The sequence below is a fragment of the Ziziphus jujuba genome, chromosome 12 (genome assembly GCF_031755915.1).
Source record: "Ziziphus jujuba cultivar Dongzao chromosome 12, ASM3175591v1".
Lineage (NCBI taxonomy): Eukaryota > Viridiplantae > Streptophyta > Magnoliopsida > Rosales > Rhamnaceae > Ziziphus > Ziziphus jujuba.
The window spans coordinates 6,693,671-6,721,556 of NC_083390.1; the positions used below are offsets into that span (position 1 = coordinate 6,693,671).

Below are 27,886 nucleotides of genomic sequence, written 5' to 3' on the forward strand. Positions count from 1 at the left end.
ATAAAATTAAAAAGCATCGTGCGAATATTAATGTAACAGCCAAAAAGGGCAAATTGAAGTCGTATTTCATTATCTATTGTCGTTAGAACAGTATAAGACTCTTGGCTTGTATATAACCACAATTTGGAAAAAGTCAAAAATGGTGTGCTCCAAATGCAAAGAGCCATCTCTTCATTATCAATTATTTTTTTTATTTTTTTTATTATTTATCTTTGTAGGTAAGGATATAATTGGTTGGAGTAGTGCTAGATACGAGTCAAATTAATAATAAATAAATAAATGTATAAATAATAAAAAAAGTATTTTAGAGAGTCTATATTCAATTTGACCTACTTTTATTATTAAATTGTAGTTAAATTAATTAGATTAAAGAAAAAGTAGTTGTATTGGACAAAGCTAAAAAGGAACACACCATTTGGGTGCCAATTATTATTTGAATAAAAAATTTGCACAAGTTCTTCCACCCACTAACAATTAGGTTTTCCAAGTTCATTGCTAATCTCTTAATCAAGATTTGATTAGGATTCTAATATAATATTCTATCTCTTTTATTTTTTGTTAATATAATATTGGCTACTCACCTTTTGGGATCGATGGGTTGGAATAAATTTTAAAGTTTGATTCAATTGGTTGGTTTGGCTAATTTCAGTCCCTGCATTTTCTATATTATTGGTTCAACCACACATGACCTTTTTTCTTTTTTTTTTTTGACTTAATAATATTCACATTATATGTAGGTGGTTTTAATAGAATATACAAAATTACTAGTGGAGGAATAACTCTTTTGTCACGACAATACTTTGCAATATAAAATAGTAAAATTTCACAGTAAAGCAGACTACAACAAATAAAAGGTAATTTACAGCTCATGAGCTGTAACAAAAAAAAAATAAAAATTGCATAACCATATAATTATTTTTGGTTATATTGGATTAAGTTCATTAACAAGACACAAGTATTCTATTGGACAATAATTGTGGATTCAAATTTTCTATTTTTAATGATTAAAAAAATTGGAAATGAGACTACTTGAGATTACTGATAAACCACTGTAAAATAAGTTATGAATTTTTACTCGATAAATAATAGTTTATATATATATTAAATGGTTTGGAAAATATAAGAAAAAAATTAAAAAAAAAAAAGGGAAATTAAAAATGGATGCTTAGATTGAGAAAGGGGTAATTTGGTAATTCCATAGAGGAGTTGAGATATGAAAAGCAAGCTTTTTTTTTATTTATAAAATTTGGGAGAAAAATAATAAATAATAATAAAATAATGGGAAAAAAAAAAAAATTGATCTGGAGTATTGACCCTATCCCAAAAATTTCGAGAAAGAAAAGGGAGAGTGTGAACGTGAAATGGAGGTCTCTCTTTCCGATCTTTTTCTCTCGTGCTTTATATTCTAACGTCCAGCGCAGCACACCCATCTCTCTCTCTCTCTCTCTCTATATTATCTATCTCTATCTCTCTCTCTCTCTACACCGCTCTCAACGTGGAATTCGCCAACCGAGTCTTTCCACCGACTTAAACGTCTCCGATCGCTGGAACTTACCGGAAAGGTAGGTCGCCGGTGTTCGTTGATGCTTTAAGCTCTGTTTATTATTATTATTTTTTTTTGGATTTGGTGTTAATAGCTGATCTGAGGTTGACTGGCCTTGATTTTTTTTTTTTATATTTTTTTTGGCTGAATTGTTTTGGTGGTGCTCTGTTTGGTTGCCGAGAAAGTGTTTTAAGTCGTAACTGGATAGGAAGGAGATGGAAGTTTTGATTTTAGGCTGTTCTTTTTGTGTTTTTGGGTTCAATTCTGATTTGGTTTCTTACAACTACTTGGGTTAGTTTAGATGAATTATGATGATTATGAAACCGAAAGAATTTTAAAATATGTTATTTTATTTTATTTTTCTGTGTAATTTTCTCGTGAACCAAACGGACTGTTAAAGTGGTTATTATTTTTATTTATTTATTTTTTCCTGAGTTGATTTGTTTCATTCTTCATTACGGCTGTGAGTTATGTTGTATAATATTTGACGGCACTGGCAGCAGATTGCTGATCCAAGCTCCTTTTGAGATCTTTAATTATATTTTAGATCTTTATATGATTAGGGTGTAGAATTTTTTTCTTTTCCTCCCCGGGAATACCAACTTCAGGGTTCTCTTTTTTGTTTTTACGGAAAATAATCTTCTAGAAAATTGTATCTAAGAAGATGCTTATAGTGAGGGCTCTGGCTGCTCATAATTTGATTGTCCAATATGACTTATCTTGACTGGGTTGTTGATAGCTGTAACATGAGAAGATGGCTTAGCCATAGGAATTATTCTTAATGCCTTCTATAAAACGTTTATTATACCTGTGTATACGTATTTTTTTTTTCTTTATGAAATTTAATTTTTGTTTTCACTATGTATGTTGCTTGTCGTGCTAGTTTTTCCTCTTCCTTTCATATATGTATATATAATATGTCAGGAGCACTTTTGTTAAACTCTAGCTATCTAGTATATGTGTATGTTTTTTGTTTTCATCTTTTCTCCTTCTTCTTTTTTTATTTTTTATTTTTTTATGATTATTTTTTTAATTTTAATGTTCTATGTTATTGTTGTTTGTACAATACTTTTTATAGCGGAATTATTTTGGCTCAACTCTCAAGAGATTTATGGGGTGGAGTTAAAATTGATTAGGGGATCCAAGTTGGTAGTAGATTTACTCAATGAAGAATTGGAAACTATAAAAAAAAATTTACGTCATGATTTGTGAGATTCATCAAGATCATAAGCCTATTGTCATGTTGCTGTTCTATTAACTGTAAAGTTGAAATAAGGCACTAACTTTGATACTTTCATTACATACTACTTAAGCTGGTTGGTATCTTGTAGATTGATTTTATTTGGTTCACAACATGGTGAGGGGAATTATTTATCAATGTTAGTATGACTTTTGTGGATGGGTTTGATGCATGCGTTTATTTGTGGCTAATGGAGTTTTGTAGTGGAAGCAATTTAATGACTTTGGTATTTTGTTAATTTTCTGTAGGTTTGGCTATATCTGACTGTTGGAAAGTTTTTTTTTTTTTCTTTGTGCCAATTGGTTTTTTCTGTATGACTTGGTAGAAAACTTTTCTTTCTACTTGTCATGGCTTCAAGATCGTGCACAAATCTTTTTGACTTGGCCTGTGGGGGCCTGTTGGATATTCCTTGTACGCCTAGGTCGCTTCCCCGTGTGATGACTGTTCCTGGTATCATCTCCGACTTGGATAGCTGTAGTAATAATGATGGGGACTCAGACAGTAGTTCATCGATATGTCGTGATAGGAAGATTATAGTGGCAAACATGTTGCCTTTGCATGCGAAAAGAGATCCAGAAACTGCCAAGTGGTGCTTCAGTTTGGATCAGGACTCACTTCTATTGCATATAAAGGATGGGTTTTCTTCTGAAACTGAGGTTATTTATGTTGGGTCACTCAAAGCTGAAATAGATGCCAGTGAACAGGAAGAAGTAGCACAAATATTGCTGCAGGATTTTAACTGTGTGCCTACATTTCTTCCCCATGATCTCCAAAAAAAGTTCTATCTAGGATTTTGCAAACAGCAGTTGTGGCCTCTTTTTCATTACATGCTGCCTATGTGCCCTGACCATGGTGATAGATTTGACCGCTTGCTGTGGCAGGCCTATGTATCTGCTAACAAAATATTTGCAGACAAGGTCATGGAAGTGATAAATCCTGATGATGATTTTGTCTGGGTTCATGACTATCACTTAATGATTCTTCCAACATTTTTGAGGAAGCGATTTTATCGAGTAAAGCTTGGATTTTTCCTCCATAGTCCATTTCCGTCCTCAGAAATCTATCGAACTTTGCCTGTTCGTGATGAAATCTTGAGGGGTTTGCTGAACTGCGATTTAATTGGTTTCCATACATTTGACTATGCACGTCACTTCCTCTCATGCTGCAGCAGAATGCTTGGACTGGACTATGAATCTAAGAGAGGATATATTGGACTTGATTATTTTGGCCGCACTGTGTATATTAAAATTCTCCCTGTAGGTGTTCACATGGGTCGGCTCGAATCAGTGTTGAACCTTCCTTCTACATCTGCAAAGATTAAGGAGATTCAAGAACAGTTTAAGCAGAAAAAGGTGATACTTGGAGTTGATGACATGGATATATTCAAAGGCATCAGCCTCAAACTTCTAGCTGTTGAACAGCTCTTGCAGCAGAATCCTGAGTTACAGGGAAAAGTAGTCCTGGTTCAGATTGTGAATCCTGCAAGGGGCTCAGGGAAGGATGTCCAGGAAGCAAGGAGTGAGACATACTTAACTGCCAGAAGGATTAATGAGGTTTATGGTTCATCTGACTACGAACCAGTGATTCTAATTGATCGTCCTGTTCCACGTTTTGAGAAGAGTGCCTATTATGCTGTGGCAGAATGTTGCATAGTGAATGCTGTGCGGGATGGAATGAACTTGGTACCTTATAAGTATATTGTTTGCAGGCAGGGAACTCCATGTATGAATGAAGCCATGGGTATCAAAGCAGACACCCCACGTACAAGCATGCTTGTTGTGTCTGAATTTATTGGTTGCTCACCTTCTCTAAGTGGAGCAATCAGGGTTAACCCTTGGGACGTTGATGCTGTTGCTGATGCCTTAAATTCGGCACTCACCATGCCTGATTCTGAGAAGCAGCTACGGCATGAGAAACATTACCGATATGTTAGTTCTCATGATGTGGGTTATTGGGCACGCAGTTTTGTGCAGGATTTGGAGAGAGCATGCAGGGATCATTACAGCAAACGGTGCTGGGGAATTGGTTTGGGCTTGGGATTCAGGGTAGTTTCTCTTTCTCCAAGCTTTAGGAAGTTGTCTATTAACCATATTGTGTCAGCATACAAAAGCACAAACCGAAGGGCTATTTTTCTGGACTATGATGGCACTGTTGTTCCCCAAAATTCTATTAATAAGGCCCCAAGTCCTGAAGTTATCTCAATGCTGAATTCCCTGTGCAATGATCCTAAGAACACTGTGTTTATTGTTAGTGGGAGGGGGAGAAGCTCTCTGGGTGAGTGGTTTGCCCCTTGTGAGACGCTTGGAATTGCAGCTGAACATGGGTACTTCTTAAGGTATGTCAGTATGTTTAAACTTTTGGCTTGCCCCTTGAGATACTTTATCAAGTAAACTAAGAACTTTAGCTTTGTTTTTGGTCCAGGTGGAGTACAACTTCTGAGTGGGAAACTAGTAGCGTTGCTCCTGACCTCGAATGGAAAGAAATTGTTGAACCTGTAATGAGATTGTACACAGAGGCAACAGATGGCTCAAGCATAGAAATTAAAGAGAGTGCTTTGGTGTGGCATCATCAAGATGCAGACCCTGATTTTGGATCTTGTCAAGCCAAAGAATTGCTGGATCATCTGGAAAATGTGCTTGCCAATGAACCAGCAGTTGTTAAGAGGGGTCAGCATATTGTTGAAGTTAAACCACAGGTATTATCTACTGCACTACCCATATTACACCTTTTTTGGCAAATCAAATGCTTTCTCTCACACACAGACTGGTTGCTCTCTCTCACATGCACTGTTTGGTTTGAAATTCATGCTAATGCATTGCCATGTGCAGGGAGTAAGCAAAGGGTTAGTTGCTGAAAAGGTTCTTCTGAGAATGGTCAAAGACATGAAAGCGCCAGATTTCGTGATGTGCATTGGAGATGACAGATCAGATGAAGACATGTTTGAGAGCATATTAAGTACTGTGTCTAGCCCATCCATGCCTGCACCTCCAGAGATCTTTGCCTGCACTGTTGGCAGAAAGCCAAGCAAGGCTAAGTATTATCTTGATGATGCTGTTGATGTCGTAAAGCTACTTCAAGGCCTTGCAGCTGCTTCAATCCCAAAACCCAGGCATCTTCCTCATATTCAGGTTTCTTTCGAGAGTTCCTTTTGAGTTGATCAGGGTCTGGGGCAGTTGATTGGCTTGGTATACTTGTGAACCTTTTCTTTTGGTTAGAGGGAAATCAATACAAGATTTGGTTATTCGTCTTAACCTGATGCATAAAGGGAGTTTGATAATGCCAATCTGATTCGACAATTTTGGTGCATTTGTTTGATCATCCAGTTGAGTATTCTTGATCTTGTATATGGTGACATCAATCTTATATTCATGGGTGCCCGATAAGAGTTGTTTGTTTCTAGGATCGGTTTTTTAGATGTTCATAATTGCTGTCTTATTTGGTTAGGGGCACCATTAACTTGTATAGATACAATATCTGTTACGGTAGTTAAAACGCCAGTTTGGTCCAAGATTTCAATGGCTTCTTGCTAACTGATGATTTTACCATTTCAGCATCATCTTACATTGATGAGTTGGGTGCTATAGATATCGCAATTGTTATTATATGTGAGTTTTTACTTTTTGATTTTGCTTACAGATCTAATTGGATTTTATTTTTCCTGCACATTTTTTTGTTCAGTAAACTGCGCTTATGATTACAGTATTAGACAGGACTATTTACGTTTGGTTAGATAAAATAGAACACCAAAATAGAACACCATATGGTTGGTATCTAGCAAATGACATATTTCTGATTTTTTGTTCGATTCTGGTTGCTAGTTAACGGCAGCTAAAGTTTCGATAGAGTGGCTCCAACCATAAGATAATAAGATGCTTTCGTTAGAACCCCTGATAGCACAAATAAAGAGATTTGGATTGGAATATAGATATTTAAAGGCAGGGAGAATCCATAAAAGGAAAAGAAAATGACGAAGTGTTATAGTTGTTGGAAGGTTCGAAAGAAGTAGAGAAAAAGGAGACTGTAACATCAAAGGAATGGATGATTCCTACCAATCTTAATAATTCTTTTTCTTCTTGTATGGTTGACAATATTTGAGTTTGAGATTAGGTTGGAGAAGTTTTTTTTTAAAACATTGGCATAAGATTAAAAGTGGAAAACCGTGAGTCTCACTTTTTACATCCAATTGTGAAAATAATTATTATATATTTTATAATATTAGTGTGAGATAGACCTACTAGCCCAATGTCAAAAGGGCAACTCTAAGCAATCAAGTGGAAAATTATTAATCAAAACCCAAATCATTTAGCATTTAAAAATCATATGATTTACTGATTTTGCACACTCAAAAGTAAAACCTAAAATGGGTGCTAGTACCAGTCTAATTATGATAAATTATAGATTCTCAATTTCTCAAAACACAAACAAGACAATAATCATATAAAAATGGACCAAACCCAATCTTGAAAACCAATGGTGGTCCAAAATGCCTTATCAAAACGAGGTAGGTATATTCTTCTTACTTTCATGTCGTAAATGCGGATTGACAGAGAGAGAGAGAGAGAGAGAGAGAGAGAGAGAGAGAGAGATAAAAAAGTAAAAGAGCTTAGAAGTCGAGCTTTTTTGGTGTGGTCTTTTAGGGCTTCCCAAGGAAACATGCATAAATCAATTATAAGTATATGTGTGTGTAAGGTGGTGTTATATCACATGGCATTATTAAATTGGGACAACTTGATCTTGGTCTGAGGGGGTACTTCTTGTCATCATCAGCCCAGCCTGGCCTAGCCTAAGCCAACCATCACCCCAAGATCTAAATGACAACTGGGGGTTTCATCAGCAGCTCTGTGTTTCTCTCTCTCAATCTCTCTCTCTCTCTCTCTCTCTCTCTCTCTAACTGGTAGTAAAAAACTTGTCTTTTGCAATCCACCATAAAAAAACATAAAAAAGAAAAAAAAAAAGAAGAAGTCTCTGTTGTGGGGTTTGGACATATAACAATATCGTGGCATCTAGTTGTTACCAGTAATATGTCAAAATAATGTATTATTATTTCATTCATTTATTCATTTATCCACATAAAAATTACATTATTTTTAAATCATTTGAGACTACTACTGTTTGGACATAAAAGAATAGCCAAATGATAAATTTTACAGCCTTAGATTAAAAAAAAGTTATTTTTATTTTTTTAACTGTGAAATTGAGGTAGAGTTTTGGGGGGACAAATAAAAGTTTTTTTAATAGTGCAGTGAGGATACTTCTGGACCACAAAACCATTTCTGAAAGTTTCATATGAGGGCACGCCTGTGCTGTACAGGGAGTAAGTCTTTCACTAACGAAGCATGGTTTTTATCTTTTTGTAATTCTTACAAATAAATCCTTACTATTCTATCTGTTTTTAAAGAAAATGTGCTAACATATATCAACATCAGCTTATTTTTAAAAAAGAACTGGAAGTCTTTTTTCTTATTAAGAAATAATAATTAAGTGTAGCATTATTGAATTTATAAATCTGGGATGTGAAACCCAAAAAAAAATTAAAAAAAAATAAAAAAAATGAAATAAATTATAAGCTATTACCTTCTTTGGTTTAAAAGGATGGGGATCTTTCCCACCAAACAAACAAAGGAAGAAAAAAGATGGAGGTCGTATAAAAAGTTCCATTAAATTAAACTTTAGCTTTTGTATGTTTGTTTGTTTTCTTTTGTTTTTGTTTTTTTGTTCCCTCCATAAATTACTTTAGCTTTAAAATATGATCAAACCTCAAATATCTCAAATACAAATACCTCAAATAGAAGTTAAGCAACAGTGGTCATTACTATATAGAATGTGTCCAAATACAAAATTAAAACATTCCCTATAAATTAAAAATTAACTTTCAATTAAGGACTATTGCCACCTGAATTATGGTCAACACAAAAATAAAAAAGTTAAGAAAATAATAAAAATATGAATAGTAGTAAAAGGAATGAAAGTGAAGCGACAAAGAAATAGGCGGCGAGGATTTAGGTAAAATAATAAATGAAAAATGTAACAAATTTTTTAAGGCAAAATCAAAAGCATATGATTCTTTCTCTCTCTCTTAGACACTCTCGCACTGCTCCCCCTGAAACTGAGCTCTCAAGCTTTACTTTTCCATGCCTTTTTTTTCTGTCTTTGTTTAAAATTTATTTTTCTGTCTCTTTCTTCCTTTCCCATCTTCCATTCCACATCTACACTCTTAAACACAGTGTGGTTTTTAGCTGAGAGAACCAATATACCCCATACCCATACACACACAACACGCACACACACACACACACACACACACACCTTTAAGCATATCATACATTTCATTTTTCAACACCACTTTTAAGGGAAACCCAGATTGGAATTAGGGTTTCTTGTAATGCTATGAGCTTGAATCTCTCAGTTTAAAGGGTTGTTGGTGTTCCTTCTGAAAATACCAGTAATGGGTCGAAATGTGCTCGTATTGGGTCTCACCCTTTTGGTTCTGTTTGGAGTTGTCTCTTCAGCTTCCAGCAATGCACCAGCAAGTGAGTCACCTTCTTTTATTCTGTATGATCTGCAATTTTTTTTTTTTCATTATAATTGCTTTTGAAGCTTCTTATTGTTTTTGATTGCTAATGGGTTTGTTTGTATTTCAGAGATTGTCACTGGGTTTTTGTCAAATGCTGTGTCTGTTGCCATGAAGAAGCTGTGGTCACTCAAAACAACGACCAAAACAGGTATAGATCTCTGATACTATCAGCATTGTTCTTCTTTTGCCTTTTCTTTTCTTTTACTGGTTTATGGTGTTTTGATGTGTTTTTGTGGGTTTATGGGATTTATACATGCAGCGATTACTGGCCGTCCGATGATGAAATTTGAGAGTGGATACACTGTGGAGACGGTGTTTGATGGAAGCAAGCTTGGAATTGAGCCTTACACTGTTGAGGTCTTGCCCAGTGGCGAGCTTCTGATTCTGGACTCTGCTAATAGTAACCTATACAGAATCTCTTCCTCCCTGTCTTTATGTAAGTGGGTTTTGTTCAATGGCTTGGGATATTGCTCCATTTTTTAGAATTTATCTTTTCATTTAGATTGAAATCCTATTTTGGAAGAACATTTTCTGCTAGTTTCCGTCCACTGATTTGTTTGTGCATATCTACAACGTCAGTCCTTTTACAAGATTGAAAAATTAGTTTCCAATACATGTTGGTTCCATGACGCTATGATCTCGTTTTTTACCAGTTTGATCTACTTGTATGAAATTCAAGTCATTCTTTATAATGTGGGATGCATTGAAAGCTCAAATAGATTTGTTTGACAGTTGAATCTTCTATTTATGTAGTTTGCGCATGTTGCTCAAATTGGTTTTATACCATTTTAATTGTGCTTCCATATGCAATTTCTGTATTATTATAGCATGGTTTTAACCTTCCAGCAAAAAGATTATTGTCAGGTTCCATTTTCACAGAATAAATTAGAGTCCCTTGGAAGGAATTTGGGAACCTTAAGAGTGCTGCAAATTTATTACACATGCTGCAACTTAATTTATTATTATTTTTTTTAAATTTTTTTTTTATTTTTATAATTTTGGGATTTCATAAAAGTAGAAACGCATTAATATTGGTGGAAACATGCTGGTTTTTTATGGTTAGTTAGTCTAAGTGATAAAATTATTCAAGGGTATAGAAGTTTGGTTGTTGCAATCCTCCTGGTGGTGCTTAGTTGTGGTATATCTGTACTCTGGTTCGTTTTATGAGCTACGTCAAGATTGATATATAAGTGAAACATATTCACAGACCATAACTCTAAGATAATCTTGTAAATACAATTAATCTTTTTGTGCTGAACATTCTTTCTACGATTTTTTCACTTTGATTTGTGGAACACTGCAGACAACAGACCGAGGTTGGTTGGAGGTTCTGCTGATGGACACCCTGGACATGTAGATGGGAAACTCAGAGATGCAAGAATGAATCACCCCAAGGGGCTTGCAGTTGATGACAAAGGAAACATTTATATTGCAGACACAATGAATATGGCAATCAGGAAGATAAGTGATGCTGGTAATTGCTTTATTTAATATCTTTGAGCATTTTCGATGCCAGTCTAGTTTAATTTTCCCTTTCTGAAAGAAGAAACAATGTCATACTATTTGTGAGGGAAGTTTTTCTTTTGATACTCCCACTGTGTTAGAATCTTTGCTTTTTTATTTTTTTTATTTTTTTTTATACACATGAGAAAATTCTAATATAATTAATTTTCTACTTTTAGGGGTTACAACAATTGCTGGAGGGAAATGGGGCCGTGGTGGAGGCCATGTTGATGGACCAAGTGAAGATGCAAAATTTTCTGATGACTTTGATGTGGTTTACATTGGAAGCAGTTGCTCCTTACTTGTCATAGACAGAGGAAATCAAGCTATCAGGGAGATCCAACTTCATTTTGATGACTGTGCATACCAATATGGAAACGGCTTTCCTCTAGGTATATAACTTCAGCCTTTGTCTCTTCTTTTTTTCTTTTTTTTGTTTGTGTATGTGTCCTCTCTCTCTCTCTTTCTCTTGCTGTGTCTGTCTCTTTTTTCATTTGTCAAAACTGGAAGTATATAGGTAATTGATTTTCATGTTGTAGGGATTGCAATGCTTCTTGGGGCTGGCTTTTTCGGTTACATGATAGCACTACTGCAGCGTAGAGTGGGTATGATTGTTTCCACTCAGAATGTGAGTACTCTTTTCTCGTCTTCTACTTGCCTGTGTTTCATGAGATCTACCCTTCACATTATCTAGGTTGTAGATATTTAATCTGTCATTTGAATCATTTTCACGGAATTCTTTTAGGTTGTTCCACCTGGGCTTTGCTCGAGCACTGTTTTCGAAAAAAAGAGAGTTTTTATATTATTTTTGTCTTTGGCTGTATTTGGAAATGTGAGAATAGGTTGTGGGAAAGGTTTCATAAATCTGCTTTTCTCATTGTTGCAAAAGGATATTTGAAACTTGAAATTTAAAATTAAAAAAAAAAAATTTTATTTTTATTTTTATTTTTTAAATTTTCAGAGAGAAATTACTTCATTGTATAGGGTTGAATATATATCTCTTAATATCATCTCTATGGTAAGAACAATATGAAAGCAGTAGGGATACAGCTTTGCAGTTTTAAGAATGAGAATTAACTTATGTTCCTTGCAAAGCGTAATCCTTGAATCAATATGACTACATTTTTACCAGCTTTTTTATGTTTTTGAAGGATGAAGACTCAATGAAGACAAATATTCCACCAAGTGCTTATCAGAAGTCTTTGAAATCAGTCAGGCCACCTCTAATCCCATCAGAAGATGAGCAGGAGAAGCAGGAAGAAGGGTTCTTTGGATCCCTCGGGAAGCTTTTGGTGAATGCTGGGGCATCTGTAATGGAAATTTTGGGAGCAATCTTTCCTGGATTCAAGAGAAAACCGTTAGACTACCAATATCAAAGCCAACAACAGCAAAAGCATTCAAATGCTTGGCCTGTGCAAGAAAGTTTTGTGATACCAGATGAGGATGAACCTCCTCCTTCCATTGAGACCAGAACCCCAACCCCGAGGAAAACATATGCATTCATGTCCAAGGATGCTGAAAAAATGCACCAATTAAGGCAAAGTCGAGTCTTCTATAATGATTGGGATGGTGATCAGCAGCAGCAGCAGCAGCACAAGCAGCAGCAGCAGCATCATCATAGGTATTATTCACCTGCCCCATACACTTACTATGAGAAGAGCTGCGAGAAAACCAACGAGACCGTCTTCGGGGCAGTTCAAGAACAGGATGGAAGGCGTGAGGCTGTGATCATAAAGCCTGTGAATTATGGGGACCCCATGTTTGATCATCACAATATTCGGTCTAGATTCAATTCCAGAGGTTACGCCCATGGTACTTGATCATATATAATACATAAGTGGGGATGGGGGAATTCATAGTTTTGACATCATTTGAGTTTGCCATAAATCCAAATTTTTAGGTTATAGATGGTATCATGGATTCCATGAAGAATGAAGTGTATGGAGTGTTGGATGGAAATGAGCTCCTGTTGTAATGTGAAGTTTTTTCTTTATCTGGCCTAAATGTTAAAAGGTCGCTAAAAATTCTTATATAATTGGGTATTGAAAATTCATGGGATATTGATGTGCGTAGAATATATAAAATGCTTTTAATCAATTTCTACGCTCTTTACAATTAAATTGTAAGGTTATCTATATATCAATGCAATGTTCCAAAAAAAAAAAAAAAAAAAAAAAAAAATTCCAAAACAACATTACAAAGTTGACTTGGTTCGCTTGGATGAAAGTTCGTTCTAAACCAATCAACAAAGAGTTTTCATTTAAAAAACAAAAAAAGCAACACGGTTCAGATCTTCTATCAAATCTTCGAACAATATTTTTCAAAAAATAAAAAATAAAATAAAATAAAAATCCAACACAAAATTAACACCTGGGTCGAGTTACACTGTTCTTGAAGTTGTTGACCTGGATAGACCATGACCATCCTCGTGGCTCCACCAAAAGTAGTTCTCCATCATGGTTTGCCCCGTTTCGATGATAACTTTAGTTTTTTACCATTATTTGAAATCCCATCAAACACTAGGCAATCACACTTTTGGTCCATTCCATTTGACCAAAAGTATCCAAATTTCCAAACTTCAAATCGGAATATTGGAATTGTCAAGCTTAATCACAAGAAGGGAGGATTTATGGGTGAAAGGATTTTCAACCTATGACCCTGTTTGAAAAATGACGAAATTTTAAAAAGAACCAATTAAAAATCAATTTCTTATGAATTATTTTTCAGAATGCTTGAATTGTATTAGGATAATTAAGAGTTACAAGTATTTAATTAATTAATATTATAAAAATAGAAAATAATAATGTCTTCTAATAAAAATATATAAAATTAGTTTTTCAAAAAAAATATATAAAATAATGTCTAATGAATTATTTTTCAGAATGTTTGAATTGTATTAGGATAATAATATATTTTTTAAAGACACATTTTTTACTCCATCTCCTACATTGTGATATTTAACTTTCCATTGGGGCCCACAATTTGCTCATTCTAAATAACTACACAAATACAGGATTAGAGAATTTTAAATTTTCAAAAGGTGTGCCTACGATTTTCACCAGAGAAACAGTTTAAACCATATATTAATTTCTGAAAGTAATATTTTAATTTATTAAAATTATTTTTGGAGATAATTAATCCATATTAGTGGGAGATTAAAGTTTTATGTAATTGCCACATATGTTAATTGAAAATTATTGAAGAAGATGGAATGCATAATAATTACACATTCGCGTAAAGTTGCTGAGTATTCTCTCTTAAAATATTAAACTATTGGGGCATATATGACAACTACCATAATATAGATTCTTCTGCTTTAATCCTTTACCAAGCATTTATCTTTGTTCTCAATCTGTAAATCTCAATTTCATACTTGAAGAGAAATTGAGATTTCAATCGACCATAGTTTGCATGTTTCAGTTTTAAACATCCTAGGCTGAAATAACCTTATATTCCTATTCTTTTACATCAAAACCAATACCCAATACTTGTTTTTCAATTATAAATTAATATAAGGCTTAAAATATCGATCGTTTGCTCAATATTTCTTTAAAATTTCTATTTTTTCAATAAGTTGATTGTATGCTTAGGTTCCAAAAAAAAAATAATAATAATCTTTCCATCATTTTCTTCGAAATTTTTTATATTTTCATAAAATTTTTCAGATATATTTTATGTTAGTTCCATCACAATTTGATCAAAATTTTTATAAAATCTATTGATATTTCTAAAATTTCCCTAATAATTTTCATATGATTTTAAAACATATGTTCAATTTTAATATTTATTAAATTTAAAAAATATTACTGAACACAAACAATAATCCGAATTGAGCTCAAAATGCTAAATCTACATGTGACATGTAGTATTATGGTAGTTATATGGTAATATCCAATTTAAATTTACCATAATGCTCTCTTTATGGGTAGTATTATGGTAATATTCATTAATATTTTTTCAATTTTTATAGTTAAATAGATAAAGTATTGATTGAATAAGAATATCTTAAGATTTCAATAACAAATTCCATATTTTTAATAACTTTTCAATTTTTTTATAAGATTTTATCAATATTAATAGTTTACTATTTTTCTTTGACATTACCGAAATTTAGAACGTTTTGTATGTTTATGTATGCTGGTATTTTGAACCTTGATCATGTTCATAACATAAGACTAATGGAAGCAATTTCGCATTCTGTAGTGGCAGGATTTTAAGCAATGCTTCATAACACAAGTTGGGATCATAACTCACATAATTTTATTTGTCATGAGCGTATAAGGTTTCCAATTACTTCCTTCCATTTCTTTAGCATTAAGCATCCATTTAGTAAAATGGAAGAAAAATAGGAAGGATGAAAGAGCTAGGAGGGATGTAAAAGTTCAATGATGGAAAATTTTATATTACCCTCCTTTTGTTTAATTTGACAAAAGCATTCCCGTCTCTTCTAGGCTGTTTGTAAATTCCTTTTTTAGGTAATACCTTTTTTTTTTTTTTTTTTTTTGGTAATAGCAAATTTCGTTGCTTATATGAAAAGAAAAAAGAACAAAATAAGTGAAATAAAGAATCAAAGAATATATATATATATATATATATATCTATATATATAAAACCAATATGTAAGGGGGAAAAAATAAAAAAATAACAAAAAAGGACAACCAAGAGATGAAAAAAAAAAAAAAAAATGAAAGTGAAAAACATGAGTTAAATTTGGTACAAATGAACATGAACATGCATGTGTCAAAAGAGTATAAAAAAAGGAAGAGAAACTTTCCTTCCACCAATCCATCCAATTTAGGAGAGAATAGTTTGGATTAAAAGTTTTCCATCCAACATTCCATCCTTATCCAATAACCATAACTTTTCTATCCCTCCTTTTCCATCGAAACAAACAGAGCCGAAAAGATGGGCCACTTATACATGCATTTCATGGTTTTACAGACACATTTGCATCTTCCAATGGCTTTCATCTCCAACGACGTTAAGATGATTTTCAATCTGCAAATTCTTAAGTTAATCCGAGGGTCTTTTACTATAATCTTGAATGGTTGATAGGGCATCATCCAACATGTTTTTCCCATGAGTCCCCATCACTGGCTATGTGAAGCAACTTATTCACAAAGTATTATCCGATGCAAAAAACTACTATAAACCAAATTGATAATTTATAAAATCAATACATACACAAGAGACATAGCAAATTACCAGGGAAACTTAAAACACAACAGAACTTTAAAAAATAAAATAAAATAAAATAAAGAACACCAAAAATGGGGAAAAATAACAAGAACACGTACTGAAAAACAAAAGCAAATAATAGAAATACCAAAAGAGCACGTACTGAAAAACAATAATTTTGGCCCTTTTTTCCCGTTCTTTTTATTCCATTCAAGTTTTATCCATAATCTAATGACATATGGCGATAAACAAATTAATACTTAAGACTCTTTATTTCTTATTGCTTTTTATTTTTTTTATTTTTTATTTAGTGATGTTTTAAATATTATTTTATAAGATAAACTCTTTAAAACAAATATCCACAAAAAAAAAAAAACAAAATATTGATAAACTCTTAAATAAATATCCACACACACAAAAAAAATATGTACATAGTTTTAATATTATTTTTTATATTACTCTTTAAACTCTTTGATATTATTTTTGAGTTTTAGATCTTGACAATTCATACGAACAGGATAATTCTAGTGGTTGAACATTTTTATCTATACTATGAAAGTATGGATTTAAGCCATAAAAATATTCTTAAATAACGGAAAATAGTACCATTTGAGCATTTTTTTAATGCTTTTTCCGAAGATCTGGAGAAAACTGCAATCAATAGAATTTTCCAAATTCTCTAATCCCCAAAAGAAGAATGTGAAATTTCTTTAAATTGGAAGCATGTGCCTTTACTGTCTGAGCGATTCGATACAAAAACTGATTTAAATTTGGACATTATTAACTAGATTCTTTTAGTTCTATTGAAGTTTATTGGAAGTAATGAACAATGTCATTATAAGGTTAAATAAAATAATTAACTGTTGATGAAGAAAAAGATCATATTTTAAATAAAAAAAATTTAGATTATTTTGCAAATTTTATGGATGAATTTATGCTAAAATGATTCTTTATTTGGCATAGCATAGAGAGAAACATAAAATAAATAAATAAATAAATAAAAGCCGATTTGTAAATTACAATGTGTGGGACGATATAAAATCCAAATGAAATTACAAAATAAAACTTCATTAGACATAAAAAATAAAAACAAAAACTAAAAATTGAAAATTGAAAATTTTTAGCCACCATTTTTTTTTTTCCTGGGTCATCTTCAAGGCTCAAGCAACCATTTAAAAACTTATTACTTTTCATTTTTCACTTTTTTAACTACTTTTTCTCGCATATCTATCACCCTCTCAAACCTTTAATTCTTTTTTTTTTTTCGTTGTTTTTTTTTATTTTCCTTTTCTTGCATCTTTTAATAATAGAAATGATATTCACTCAGGATATTTCATATCCACTATGTAATATTTAAAATTTTCAATGGCATTAATGTTATTAAAATAAAAATAAATTTAATGATTCAAATATTAATACAAATAAAACTCTCAATACTAAACCCTCTTGAATTTAATATAATATATATATATATATATATATATACACACACACTAAATTCTCTAGTGGTTAAGAGACTTCTCTAGTAGTTAAGAGACACGTGGACGTTTGGGCTGTCCAATATTAATCCCATAAGGAGCAATTTTATTTTTATTTTTTTTGCTAAAACCATGAGGAGCAATTTTATGCATAACCGCATCTACATTCATATTTAATTTTACTTTTGCTACTTACACTAATAAAATTTGTTTATTTTACTTTCAAAATAAATAACATTTAACTCAATTCCTAATATAGAATGTGGGTTGGTATAAATAGATAATTAAATATTGGCATATGTATCATTAATTCCATACCATACTAAAAAATCCAAATCACCACTCCCTTAGTTTAAACCCTTCCATTTATTTTATTTACTCTATTTTTTAGTCTCCTACGAAGCCTTCCCTTTGATTTGTTCCCCTTTATTGCCTTTACTTAAACAATTAATTTTTAGAAAAATAAAATCTATATAATATATAAAAGTAAGAGAGTCAGCAAAAATTTTTGTCATGCATCATCCTCATATTCATTATGTTCTCTCCAAAGGCGTTTAAAAAAAAAATTCAATAATAAAATTATTTTAAAATTTTCACAATCTTAAAATCATTATCATATATTATCCTTAAATTCATTTTATTTCCTTCCAAAAGCATTGCAAAATATTAAATTAAAAAATAAAATTGTTTAAAAAATTCCATAACCTTAATAAAACTTTAAAGAAATAATTTGATCTTGATTTTTGAAAATTTCTATAATGCATGGGTACTATCAAGATTTGGCTATAAATCTTTGCAATAACGTGTATAATAAAGGAATAGTTTGATTATCATATTTATTCTGTTCCTTTAAACAATATTACAAAAAAAACTAAAATTCAAAAATAAAATTATTTTAAAAATTTTATAATCTTAAAATCATTGTCATATATCATATTTAAATTTATTTTATTTCCTTCCAAAGGAATTTACAAAATATTAAATCTAAACATAAAACTGTTTAAGAAATTCCACAATCTTAATAAAATTTGAAATGAATAATTTGATCTTCATTTTTGGAAATTTCCATAATGTGTAGGTATTATCAAGATTTGATTATAAATCTTTACAATAATGTGTACAATGGTTTTAACATAATTTATATAAAAAATATTTTCACAAATAATTTATATAAATACTATTTCCACAAATAAAAATTCTACACTCTTCATAAAAATTGGAAGAAAAAATTTGATCTTAATTTTTAAAAATTTCCATAACTTGTGGGTAAGAAGATTTTATTTTTGGTGATGGAACGAAACTTGATAAGAGGAATTTTTTTTATGCTTATTTGGTTTCTTTTTGAATTTTTTAAAGATAAGGTAAAAAGACTTGTATATAATAAAATATATTTTTATTATTAAAGATATTTCACACAAAACTCTATACACTAATACATATTTATATATGGATATGAGATAAATAGAATTTTATTATAAAAGAATAAGATTAACATATAGTAATTAATAATGAAATTGATCTCTTTATTAAAAATTAAAAGTGAAAAATATATTTTTAACAATATTTTTCAAAAAGTGCTCAAAATATACTTATATATATACATACGTGTGTGTGTGTGTGTGTGTGTGTGTGTGTGATAATATTTCAATAATATGGAGCAATATAAAATATAGATTTTGTATTTAAAAGTATAATCGAATACTTTTGGATTTTGGGCTTAGTTTTTAATGTAATGTAAATTTTTTTTGGTAATTATACAATGTAATAAAAATTGTGTAAGACTAATAACTAATAACTATCAATTTAATTTGTGATTATGACTGAGTTGATTTTTGTGATCTTATTCAATCTCAAATTTTAATTGTAATCCCATGTTGATTTTATTTTATTAACAAAAATGATAATATTATTAAATAATTAGTCTACTATTTAATTATTTTTATAATTACATTATTATATTTTTGAATATAAAAAAGTGAATAAACTTGAACCATAATGATAATTATTAAATTTAAATTGACAAATTGATAATTATCTATAATTTTAAAGTTTAATATTCAATATTAATTTATCTCATATCTAATACTTAATATAAAAGAGAATTGAAGATTTTTCAGAAAAATATGTCAAGGCATGGTTTTTATTAATCATAAATATACATGTTTTGACTAATATCTATAAAGTAAGATATTCTTTATATGATACAAGTAGTTGTAAATAAAAATAATGAGCTATAAAATTTAATGAAAATAATTGTTTTATTAAAAACATTTTAAAACATATATATATATATATATATATAAAGGAAATATCCTTAAAACTAAAAGAAAAATATATATTACATAATGGAAGACATTTAGGGGAATATAATTATTCCATTTAAATTGAAATCTTTATCTAATCAAATTAAATTTTTTATATGGAGAAATAATGTATATTTGAAATTTATATTTTGATGGAGATATAAAGATATATTTTAAATTTATATTTCAAAATATAAATTCCAAGAATTATAATTTAAAAATAAAAAATTGAATTAAAAAAATTGAAATTGAAGATCATGTTTTATCGAAAGTCCTACAACTCTATAAATAGAGGGAGAAATAAAGGGAGAAACCAAAAGAGAAAAAGATATTGAAAAATAGTAGAAAAAGGTTAAAAAATCAAAGAAGAGAAAAAGTGAAAAAAAAAAATAAAGGAAGAAAGGAAAAGTATGGAGAGAAAAAAAAAAAAAATATATATATATATATATATATATATATATATATATATATATTGGCATAGGTATAGTTGTTATGCGAAAATCTAATATTAAATATGCTATAGATGAATTTTTTTAATATAAAATTTTATCTTCAAATTGTTTACTGGTATTTTAAAACATGATGAATATAAATTGTTTGGTAAGTATAAAATTGATTATGTAATCATTTATACTTCTATAACTGATTTTTTTGGGTCAATTTTTTGAAGATATAATTGAAGAGGTTATAGTTAAAGATAATGCTAAGTGTTAAAAATCTTGTAAAAAGACAAATAAGTTTATTGATATTGTACTTCAGAGCCAGGAGTTAATTCATCCATAATTATTTTAAATGTTAAATTATAATTTTATTTGCATATATCATTGGACGATTATTGATATATATTTTTTCAGAAAAAATAAATTTATATATTATAAATTTGTGTGCGAGATTAATGGTAATCTAGAAGTAATTATCATATTTTAAATTTATAGTGCCAAAAGTTTCAAAACTTATATTAATTTATAATTTTTAAAATTTAATAAATTTTAATTAAAAAATTTGTTTATGAAATACAATGTTTTAATATTTGATTTGATTATATTTAATTAAATTTTATTAATAATTAGTGAAATCATCTATAACGATTGCACTTTCCGTACATCACATGGATTCAACACTAGTGTCAAAATATAACCAAATGGCAATTCAGTCGGATTGGATCGGGTTTTTGGAAATCCACTTGCGGATATAAATATTCTTAATTAGGTATCAAGTCGGCTCGTTTTTTCAAATTTTATATTTTAATAAGATTAAAAAAAAAACTATTTGATATGTGGATATCTTTGTAAAAAATACAATAGATTTTTTTGAATTTCTTGCACATTCAAACCGAGTTGGGGCATCGAACCAAATCGGCTAAAATCCAATTAGTGAAACAACCAGATCAATTAAGATGGGTTTTTATTGAGTCAGATTAGATTTATTTGAATTCGGGTAAATCCAAACTGGTTGCCTTTCCTAATATTATTTATTTATTTATTTATTTTTTTGAGAAATAGCCCCCTACAAAAGAACTTTTGAAAAGCTAATTGATTTGTAGTGAAAATGGGAGAAAAGCTAATTGATTAAACAATAATCAAATATTTTCTGAGTAGATCTACGGTTGTCAATTATGTAAAGGTGTTTAGCGCTTATGTGCCTTTAATTTTAAGGTTTTTCATTTTGATACCTTATTTTATTATTATTTTTTAAGGTTTAAATATCTGAAATTTCTGTCCAAATTTTTTTGAAATTTTTGTTTTTTCAAGAGCTTGAAAAGAAATTTAGATTTTAAATGGAAATAGATAGAATTTTCATAATATTTATCGAAATTTTTAAAATTTGACGAAAATTTTCATGAAAATTTCTATCAAAATATTCATATTAAATTTTAACAATTTGATTAAAAAATCTACAATGTTTATCAAAATTTTAGAAATTTCCATGTAAATTTCAAAAATTTCCATAGAAATTTTGAAAATATCTATGAAATTTTTTAAAATTTTTTTTATAAAAAAATCATAAATATTATTGATGTTTAGTTAATTATTTTACCAAATTAACTTTAGTAATAGTTTTTTTTAACCTTTTAATTATTTCAAATATTTAATAATATAAATAATACAGAATGAATTAAATTGAATAGCATTGATAGGTTCTATTTGTTGATAAGGTATATATATATATATATATATTTACTATACATTTTGTATAAGATAAATTCATTAGAATCTCATAATTATAATAAAATAGAAATACAACATAATATATAATTAATATTGATATTATTTAAATTAATAATATTAAGTAAATAAAAATTGAAAGATGATAGAATATATTATACTAAATATCAAAATACTATATTTAATATAAGATCCTTATGATTGATATATTAATAATTCCATAAAAAATTATTAAAGAGATATATATTTTAATAATTATTTTTTATATATTATATCTCAAAATAAGAAATTAATAATTTTTAACCATCTAAAAACTCTATAAGTATTAAGATGATATTTATAAAATATAATATAATTGTAATAATTATTTTATTTTAATTAATAAACAATGTTTATCAAATATACACTTTTTGTATATTTTTATTAATAATAATTTATGTACTATCATTATTACTTACTATAAATTAAATTGATTAAGAGAAATATAATATCTATTCAATATTTTTATAATTTTTATAATTAATTTGGTAATTGATTAATTAAATAAGCTATATCTAAAAAGTGTAACAAAAATTTATATTTTTTAAAATAAATTTTAATTACTTTTATAAATTTTTATCGATATTTGATATTTTTCAATATTATTATAAAAAATTTCTTATTTTGAACTTACTATATTTTTATCGATATCAAAATTTTGATCTTTGTTATTATTATTTATCTTTGATCCTTCAAATTCTTTTGCACTTTCGTGTTTTTACCATTTCTTTTTTTTTTGTCTATTTTTTTTTTAACAATTTTAAGAAACAATTGAAGTTTCTTACTATAATTTCAACTACTCAAAAGTTTTATAATTTTACTTTAATAGATCATTACTAATTTTTTTTTTTAACAAAATGACCCCCCAGATAAAGTTACCAAATCATTCAAATGAAGTGGAATGCTCTAGAAGATAGAAAACGCCAAAATGAAAAAAAAAAAAAAAAAAAATGCACACGACAACCTTCAACATAAATCCCAAATATGATAAACTTAGAGTTCAAATATTTAATTACTCGTAGTGCCTTCTTAAAGTTATATACATTAAACTACGAGAAACCATTTCCCTAGCAACTTCTAACCATTTCATCTCCTTTTCACTAAACCTGAGCTGGCTATCAAAGACCTATCTACTGAAGTATTTTCTTTAGCCAGATGCATGATATTACTCTCTATCATATTGTCTATCCTCTTCCCAGTCCCATGGAAGTCTCTGTCTGGATTTTCTTCAGCTTTCTGTTCGAACATCTGGCTACACATATCCCAGCTTCCATCGAAACCACCCATCAAATCCTTCAGTTGATTGGCATACTTATCTGATTTTGTAATCTCACTACCACTACCATAGCTATCAGAATCAAGCAAAGATACAGAATCCTTAGTTGAAACTTGGGGTTGGGGTACTTGATAATTAGCAGTACTAAATAAAATACAAAGATGAGAGAGACTAAGCCAAAAGAGACTCTTCAAGAGTGACCAAACACAGTAAGAATCAACAACTGCGCTTCTGATGGCGAAGCAAGGAATCTGAGCTACTCTCTCCAGACTGATTAGGCAGCGCTTCCATGTCTCTTGGTAAGCTTGAACTCCCTTGCCTTGCTGTCTACAAAGTTCTCAGATTTTAGGCAATTTATGGAAATTCAAACTTCTGAATTATAACACAAAATGCAAAGAAACAGACTACTCACATGAAATCTAATATAGGGCCTCGATACTAATCCAACAACAATCCCAATTAAGCATGAAAGTATCACAGCCACTACCACACTCCAAATTGAAACCCCTTGAGTTGCTGTCAATGAATTCCATTATAATTAATGTTAAACCTTCAAACTCAAATCAAATTAATGATTTTCATAACATTTTCTTATCAAACGCAAAGTAAGAAAAGTAGCTTAAAAGCATACCGGAAGAAGAACCCCCACCACCACCACCACAATCCTCAGCTTTCAGATTGATCTGCCGCACCATTTGATTACCATGATCCGAAACCAGCAAAACACATCTCTCAGCAATAAAAGCCAACTCAAAATCATCTGAAAACGTTGCGTTTTGTGCTGGTCCATCTTGAACCCCAGTCTTCTGGGTATAACCTCCAGCTATAGTACTCACACCTATTACGGGAACCAAAAAAATTAATAATAATAATAATAATAAAACACCAAGTTTGGATCCTTTTCTCTTTTTTTTCTTCTTTGCTAAGCCCCAAAAAAAAAAAAAAAAAAATTGTATCTTTATGGTTGAAAATGAGAAAGAAAACACGGGTTTCGTACCGGATTCGCTGATCTTTCTTATAACGTGGTTGTATTTATCAGCAACATAAACATTTCCTTTCAGATCAACATCAAAGCTCTTGGGTTTTCTGAACTGGGCCGTACCCGATTCGCCATCTGAATAACCCTCCACGGCGGCTCCAGAGAACCATTCAATTACACTCTCTGTCATTATTAATAAATTAATAAAATAATTAAACGAAAATAAAAATTTTTGCGGCGTTTTTTTATGTATCCTGGTTCAGTGGGAAGGCTAGCTTTACCTTGGGTAATTGGGAATTTCACGCTGTAAAATGCACTACGGGAAGAATCAAGGACGATCAGATCCGACGATCCAGGACGATAGTGTACGGCATGAGGGTTTATCTTGAGCTTGTGGCCGTCGATTACCGTAACCACCGTGTAACCATCTTCAAGGTCGAGATTTGCGAAAACTGAAATTTATGTGAAAAGTATTACAGCAATCCATATACATATAATCACTAAAACCCCTAAAACTAACAGAAAAAATTGACCAAAAAAATAAAAAAAGAAGTGGGTTTTTGTTCTTACCGTGAAGTGAAAACAGATGGAAGAGGAAGAAGACGAGGAGTTTAGGGAATTGGGAAGCCATTTTCTCTCACACACACAGAGAGTCTCACAGTGCTCGATTGTTGTTTACTGCCATTGCAAGTAAAGCTGAACAGCCTTTATCGTATAAAAAGGTAACGACTTTTGTATTGACTCATCTCATTGGTTAGAGTCAGTTTCAGTCTCGTAGAGAATCTTAGTCATTAATCAATTATTTTTTACCCACCGAAAAAAAAAAAAAAGATTATTTAATTGATCATAAATAAATACTCTTTTAAAAAGCACCTCCAATTATAAATATCTTTATAACACCTTGGCATCTTTTCTTAATTTAAACTGAGGCTTGATTTTCAAGAAATAGTTTATCAAAATAAAACAAAATATTTTTAAGATGGGTTCAAAACACAGCATATAAATTGTTCATCTCTGCGGTGTCAGCATAGTAGTAAAAGTTTATTTTCTAAAATAATAAACCAATATCAAGCACAAAGTTTCTAGCTTAATACAAATATTAGATCAAACCCATCTTAATGAAATCTCAATTACTTTAACTATAAAAAAAATATATATTTAATATTTTAACATTGTCAAGTAGTAAAAATCCATATACAATAAAAATAAAATAAAATCTAGATTTAAATTTTTACTTTAGTTGAACTAGAGTCTCAAAGTAATTAAACACCTTGCTTTCAAGTCCACATTCTCCAAGCTCATCAAGTCTCATGGTTTGTTGGTTATACTAAAAACAATCTTCCACCATATGATGATTCCAAATTTCCAATAACATTTTGTTATATTGTCCTTCCAATTGTCAAAAGATGTCTCATGGTAACCTGTTTAATAATGTTTTGGGAGATGGGTCCAGTACTAGATATCCTACTCCATGGCTCCTTAACTCTAAATTCACCCAAAAACCATACGTGAAATTTGGCAGGATAAATGCCATCAACACAATTAACAACAGCAAGAGACGTGCAGCGGTTAAAAACCAATAGATGATTCATGTTGCCTTTGTCTTCCCCTTCATATATACACTAATAACATCAGGCAATGTTGTCATTACAAAAACCTCTTTGCTCATGTCAAAAGAAACAACCTCATACCAACTCGGTCGACTACTATAAATTTTGTTATCCTTTTTTATATATGCTTTCATTAATAACCAAGAATGCATTCCCATTCCATTAGTGGCAGTGAACACAACATCAGTAGCATCGGTTTTATTGTGGGATATTGGTGGTTAAGCATCCAAATTTATCGAGGTTGATATATTGCATTCTAATTTTTTATTTTTTTTTTTGTATTTTACACCCCAAACTTTCTTTTTGCTTGCACCGTTGATTCTTCTGCTAAAAATGTATAACTGAATGATCAAATGCTTCGTCCGTGCTCATCAAACGAGAGTAGATCAGTAATTTTACTGTTGTGAAAAACATTCTTAGAACTCAACAATTGCGAAATTGGTTCTGCTTCTAGCTCTATGCATTCTTCTGGTTTTGGCGCTCGCTGCTCGCCCCCTCAGAAAACCATTGATTGTACAAGGATGATTTTACTGTGATACCTGCCTTGCCAGTTTCGAGACCTTCGCTTCCAACTACTTCGCCGGTAGCCATTAAAATTTCTCTCTTTTTTCACCTTTTTTTTTTTGGGGACATTTCCTTGAATACGTTGTGAATCGTAATTATCCGAAAGTAGTAAGTGAAAGAAGTCTTAGTTTGCTTAATTTATTTCAAATATGAGTCCGTGGATTGTGAAACCATGTGCCTCTTGTTGTTATTACATTGTGAATTTTTAGTGAGTGTATATGATTTTTTTTTTTTTTTAAGTGAGAGTAAATAAGATAATTTCACAGAAAAACTAACGGTACAAGTGAAAAAGAAGTTTTGGGATGCATAATGCCAGAAAAAAAATGTTTAGGATGTACGTGTCAACTCCAATAAAATTCAAGGTGTTTAGCTGTCAATATCCCTTGAATTGTTTAATTCTTGCATTGAAAAAGGTTGTTATGATTCTCCAACAATCTGTTTTCAAGCTGTAGACCTTAACAATGAACAAGCAGCGGGAAGAAGGCGTCAACAATGGTGGGTGCATTAATACCACTTTGTAATCATTGGCTTTGCCATCAAAACCAAACCCAACTGCTTCTTTTTCCTCACCGACTGTGCATTGTTCTGGATAAGCAAGGTGGAAGACGCTTAAGTTTGCCTAGTTGGGAAGTTCCATGGGAAATAATTAATTCGTAATCACAATCAAGTAAGTGACCGTTGCAACAATCAATCCAAAAGTTTGTTTGATTGTGAAGATGAGCAAGTGGATGTGGAGGGCATGGGGGTAAGAATGGTGGGGCTTCTACAACTTGGGAGTGTAAGGTAAGAAAGTATGCATTTTTTATTTATTTATTTATTTTTTATTATTTTTTTATGTTGTTGTTGTAAGAAAGTATTAGAGTTATGGCATTGAAAGGGATCATGTGCCCATTGATGAGGACATAAAGAATATTGTTGCAATAGCTGCTTTTTATGAGATGTTGGGAAATAAAAATGTGGCTTGTAATTAAGGACAACCATGACTTGCAAATGCAGTTGAATCTCAATAGGGATTTCACTAGCAATCTCAACAGGATTTCATTCACCAAATTCTCATCAGCCGCCACCATGCCTAGCTACCATTGTTTTTTTGGTACTAAACATGACCACCATTATTGTTTCCGAAGCTTTTGTTAGGGATTGATAAAAACAGGTAGAGGAACAACAAAAGACAAAGAAATTATTTGGCTGATTGCCATAAGAAAATCCCTTTTTAAAAAAAAAAAAAAAAAATAAGGCTAACTTTCTAAAATCTCTCTACAACTTTACCAAATCTGTCACTAATTTCTTTCCAAATTTTAAATTACAATTCCTTAAATTATATTCTTGGAGACCAAGCAAAATCAATCGTTAAACAGGTGGCATATGAGACGATACAAAATTTATGGCAATATTACTAAAACACCACAATGACACACACGGTAACTCTACTCT

General features: G+C 30.6%; 3 protein-coding genes across 6 annotated transcripts; 2 read left to right on the forward strand and 1 right to left on the reverse strand.

The window, feature by feature from the left end:
* Positions 1-1,256: 1,256 nt before the first annotated feature.
* On the forward strand, positions 1,257-6,385 carry LOC107405644 (probable alpha,alpha-trehalose-phosphate synthase [UDP-forming] 10). 3 transcript variants are annotated; one of them, XM_016012723.4, is made up of 4 exons: positions 1,257-1,562; positions 3,205-5,118; positions 5,205-5,478; positions 5,612-6,385. In XM_016012723.4, exons 1-4 carry the CDS (start codon positions 1,279-1,281, stop codon positions 5,933-5,935), a joined length of 2,796 nt encoding a protein of 931 aa, XP_015868209.2. In that variant the 5' UTR covers positions 1,257-1,278; the 3' UTR covers positions 5,936-6,385. The 3 variants fall into 3 exon arrangements, with proteins under 3 accessions (XP_015868209.2, XP_015868208.1, XP_015868207.1); XM_016012722.4 differs by having other exon boundaries at positions 1,293-1,562; positions 3,109-5,118; XM_016012721.4 differs by having other exon boundaries at positions 1,420-1,562; positions 3,032-5,118.
* Positions 6,386-8,832: 2,447 nt separating this feature from the next.
* Positions 8,833-12,957, forward strand: LOC107405641 (uncharacterized). The gene is made up of 7 exons (XM_016012718.4): positions 8,833-9,313; positions 9,425-9,505; positions 9,617-9,793; positions 10,661-10,831; positions 11,040-11,252; positions 11,400-11,488; positions 12,012-12,957. The coding sequence occupies exons 1-7, from the start codon at positions 9,229-9,231 to the stop codon at positions 12,678-12,680; spliced, it is 1,485 nt and encodes a 494-aa protein (XP_015868204.3). The 5' UTR covers positions 8,833-9,228; the 3' UTR covers positions 12,681-12,957.
* Positions 12,958-22,988: 10,031 nt separating this feature from the next.
* Positions 22,989-25,009, reverse strand: LOC107405642 (protein SUPPRESSOR OF QUENCHING 1, chloroplastic). 2 transcript variants are annotated; one of them, XM_016012719.4, is made up of 6 exons: positions 24,849-25,009; positions 24,560-24,730; positions 24,297-24,461; positions 23,931-24,137; positions 23,712-23,815; positions 22,989-23,622 (listed from the first exon to the last, which is right to left on the reverse strand). In XM_016012719.4, the coding sequence occupies exons 1-6, from the start codon at positions 24,907-24,909 to the stop codon at positions 23,110-23,112; spliced, it is 1,221 nt and encodes a 406-aa protein (XP_015868205.3). In that variant the 5' UTR covers positions 24,910-25,009; the 3' UTR covers positions 22,989-23,109. The 2 variants fall into 2 exon arrangements, with proteins under 2 accessions (XP_015868205.3, XP_048319284.2); XM_048463327.2 differs by having other exon boundaries at positions 23,369-23,626.
* Between the last annotated feature and the right edge of the window lie 2,877 nt (positions 25,010-27,886).

Excerpts from the sequence above, each read along its gene's own strand:
- LOC107405641 (XM_016012718.4), top strand. The coding sequence starts at position 9,229 with ATGGGTCGAAATGTGCTCGTATTGGGTCTCACCCTTTTGGTTCTGTTT. Across the intron at positions 9,506-9,616 it reads CAAAACAACGACCAAAACAG|CGATTACTGGCCGTCCGATG; the intron begins GTATAGATCTCT and ends TTATACATGCAG. Across the intron at positions 9,794-10,660 it reads CTCTTCCTCCCTGTCTTTAT|ACAACAGACCGAGGTTGGTT; the intron begins GTAAGTGGGTTT and ends GGAACACTGCAG.
- LOC107405642 (XM_016012719.4), bottom strand. The coding sequence starts at position 24,909 with ATGGCTTCCCAATTCCCTAAACTCCTCGTCTTCTTCCTCTTCCATCTG. Across the intron at positions 24,462-24,559 it reads GAAATTCCCAATTACCCAAG|AGAGTGTAATTGAATGGTTC; the intron begins GTAAAGCTAGCC and ends TAATAATGACAG. Across the intron at positions 24,138-24,296 it reads AAGAAAGATCAGCGAATCCG|GTGTGAGTACTATAGCTGGA; the intron begins GTACGAAACCCG and ends TTCCCGTAATAG.
- LOC107405644 (XM_016012723.4), top strand. The coding sequence starts at position 1,279 with ATGGGAAAAAAAAAAAAATTGATCTGGAGTATTGACCCTATCCCAAAA. Across the intron at positions 1,563-3,204 it reads CGCTGGAACTTACCGGAAAG|GTCGCTTCCCCGTGTGATGA; the intron begins GTAGGTCGCCGG and ends TTGTACGCCTAG. Across the intron at positions 5,479-5,611 it reads TTGTTGAAGTTAAACCACAG|GGAGTAAGCAAAGGGTTAGT; the intron begins GTATTATCTACT and ends TGCCATGTGCAG.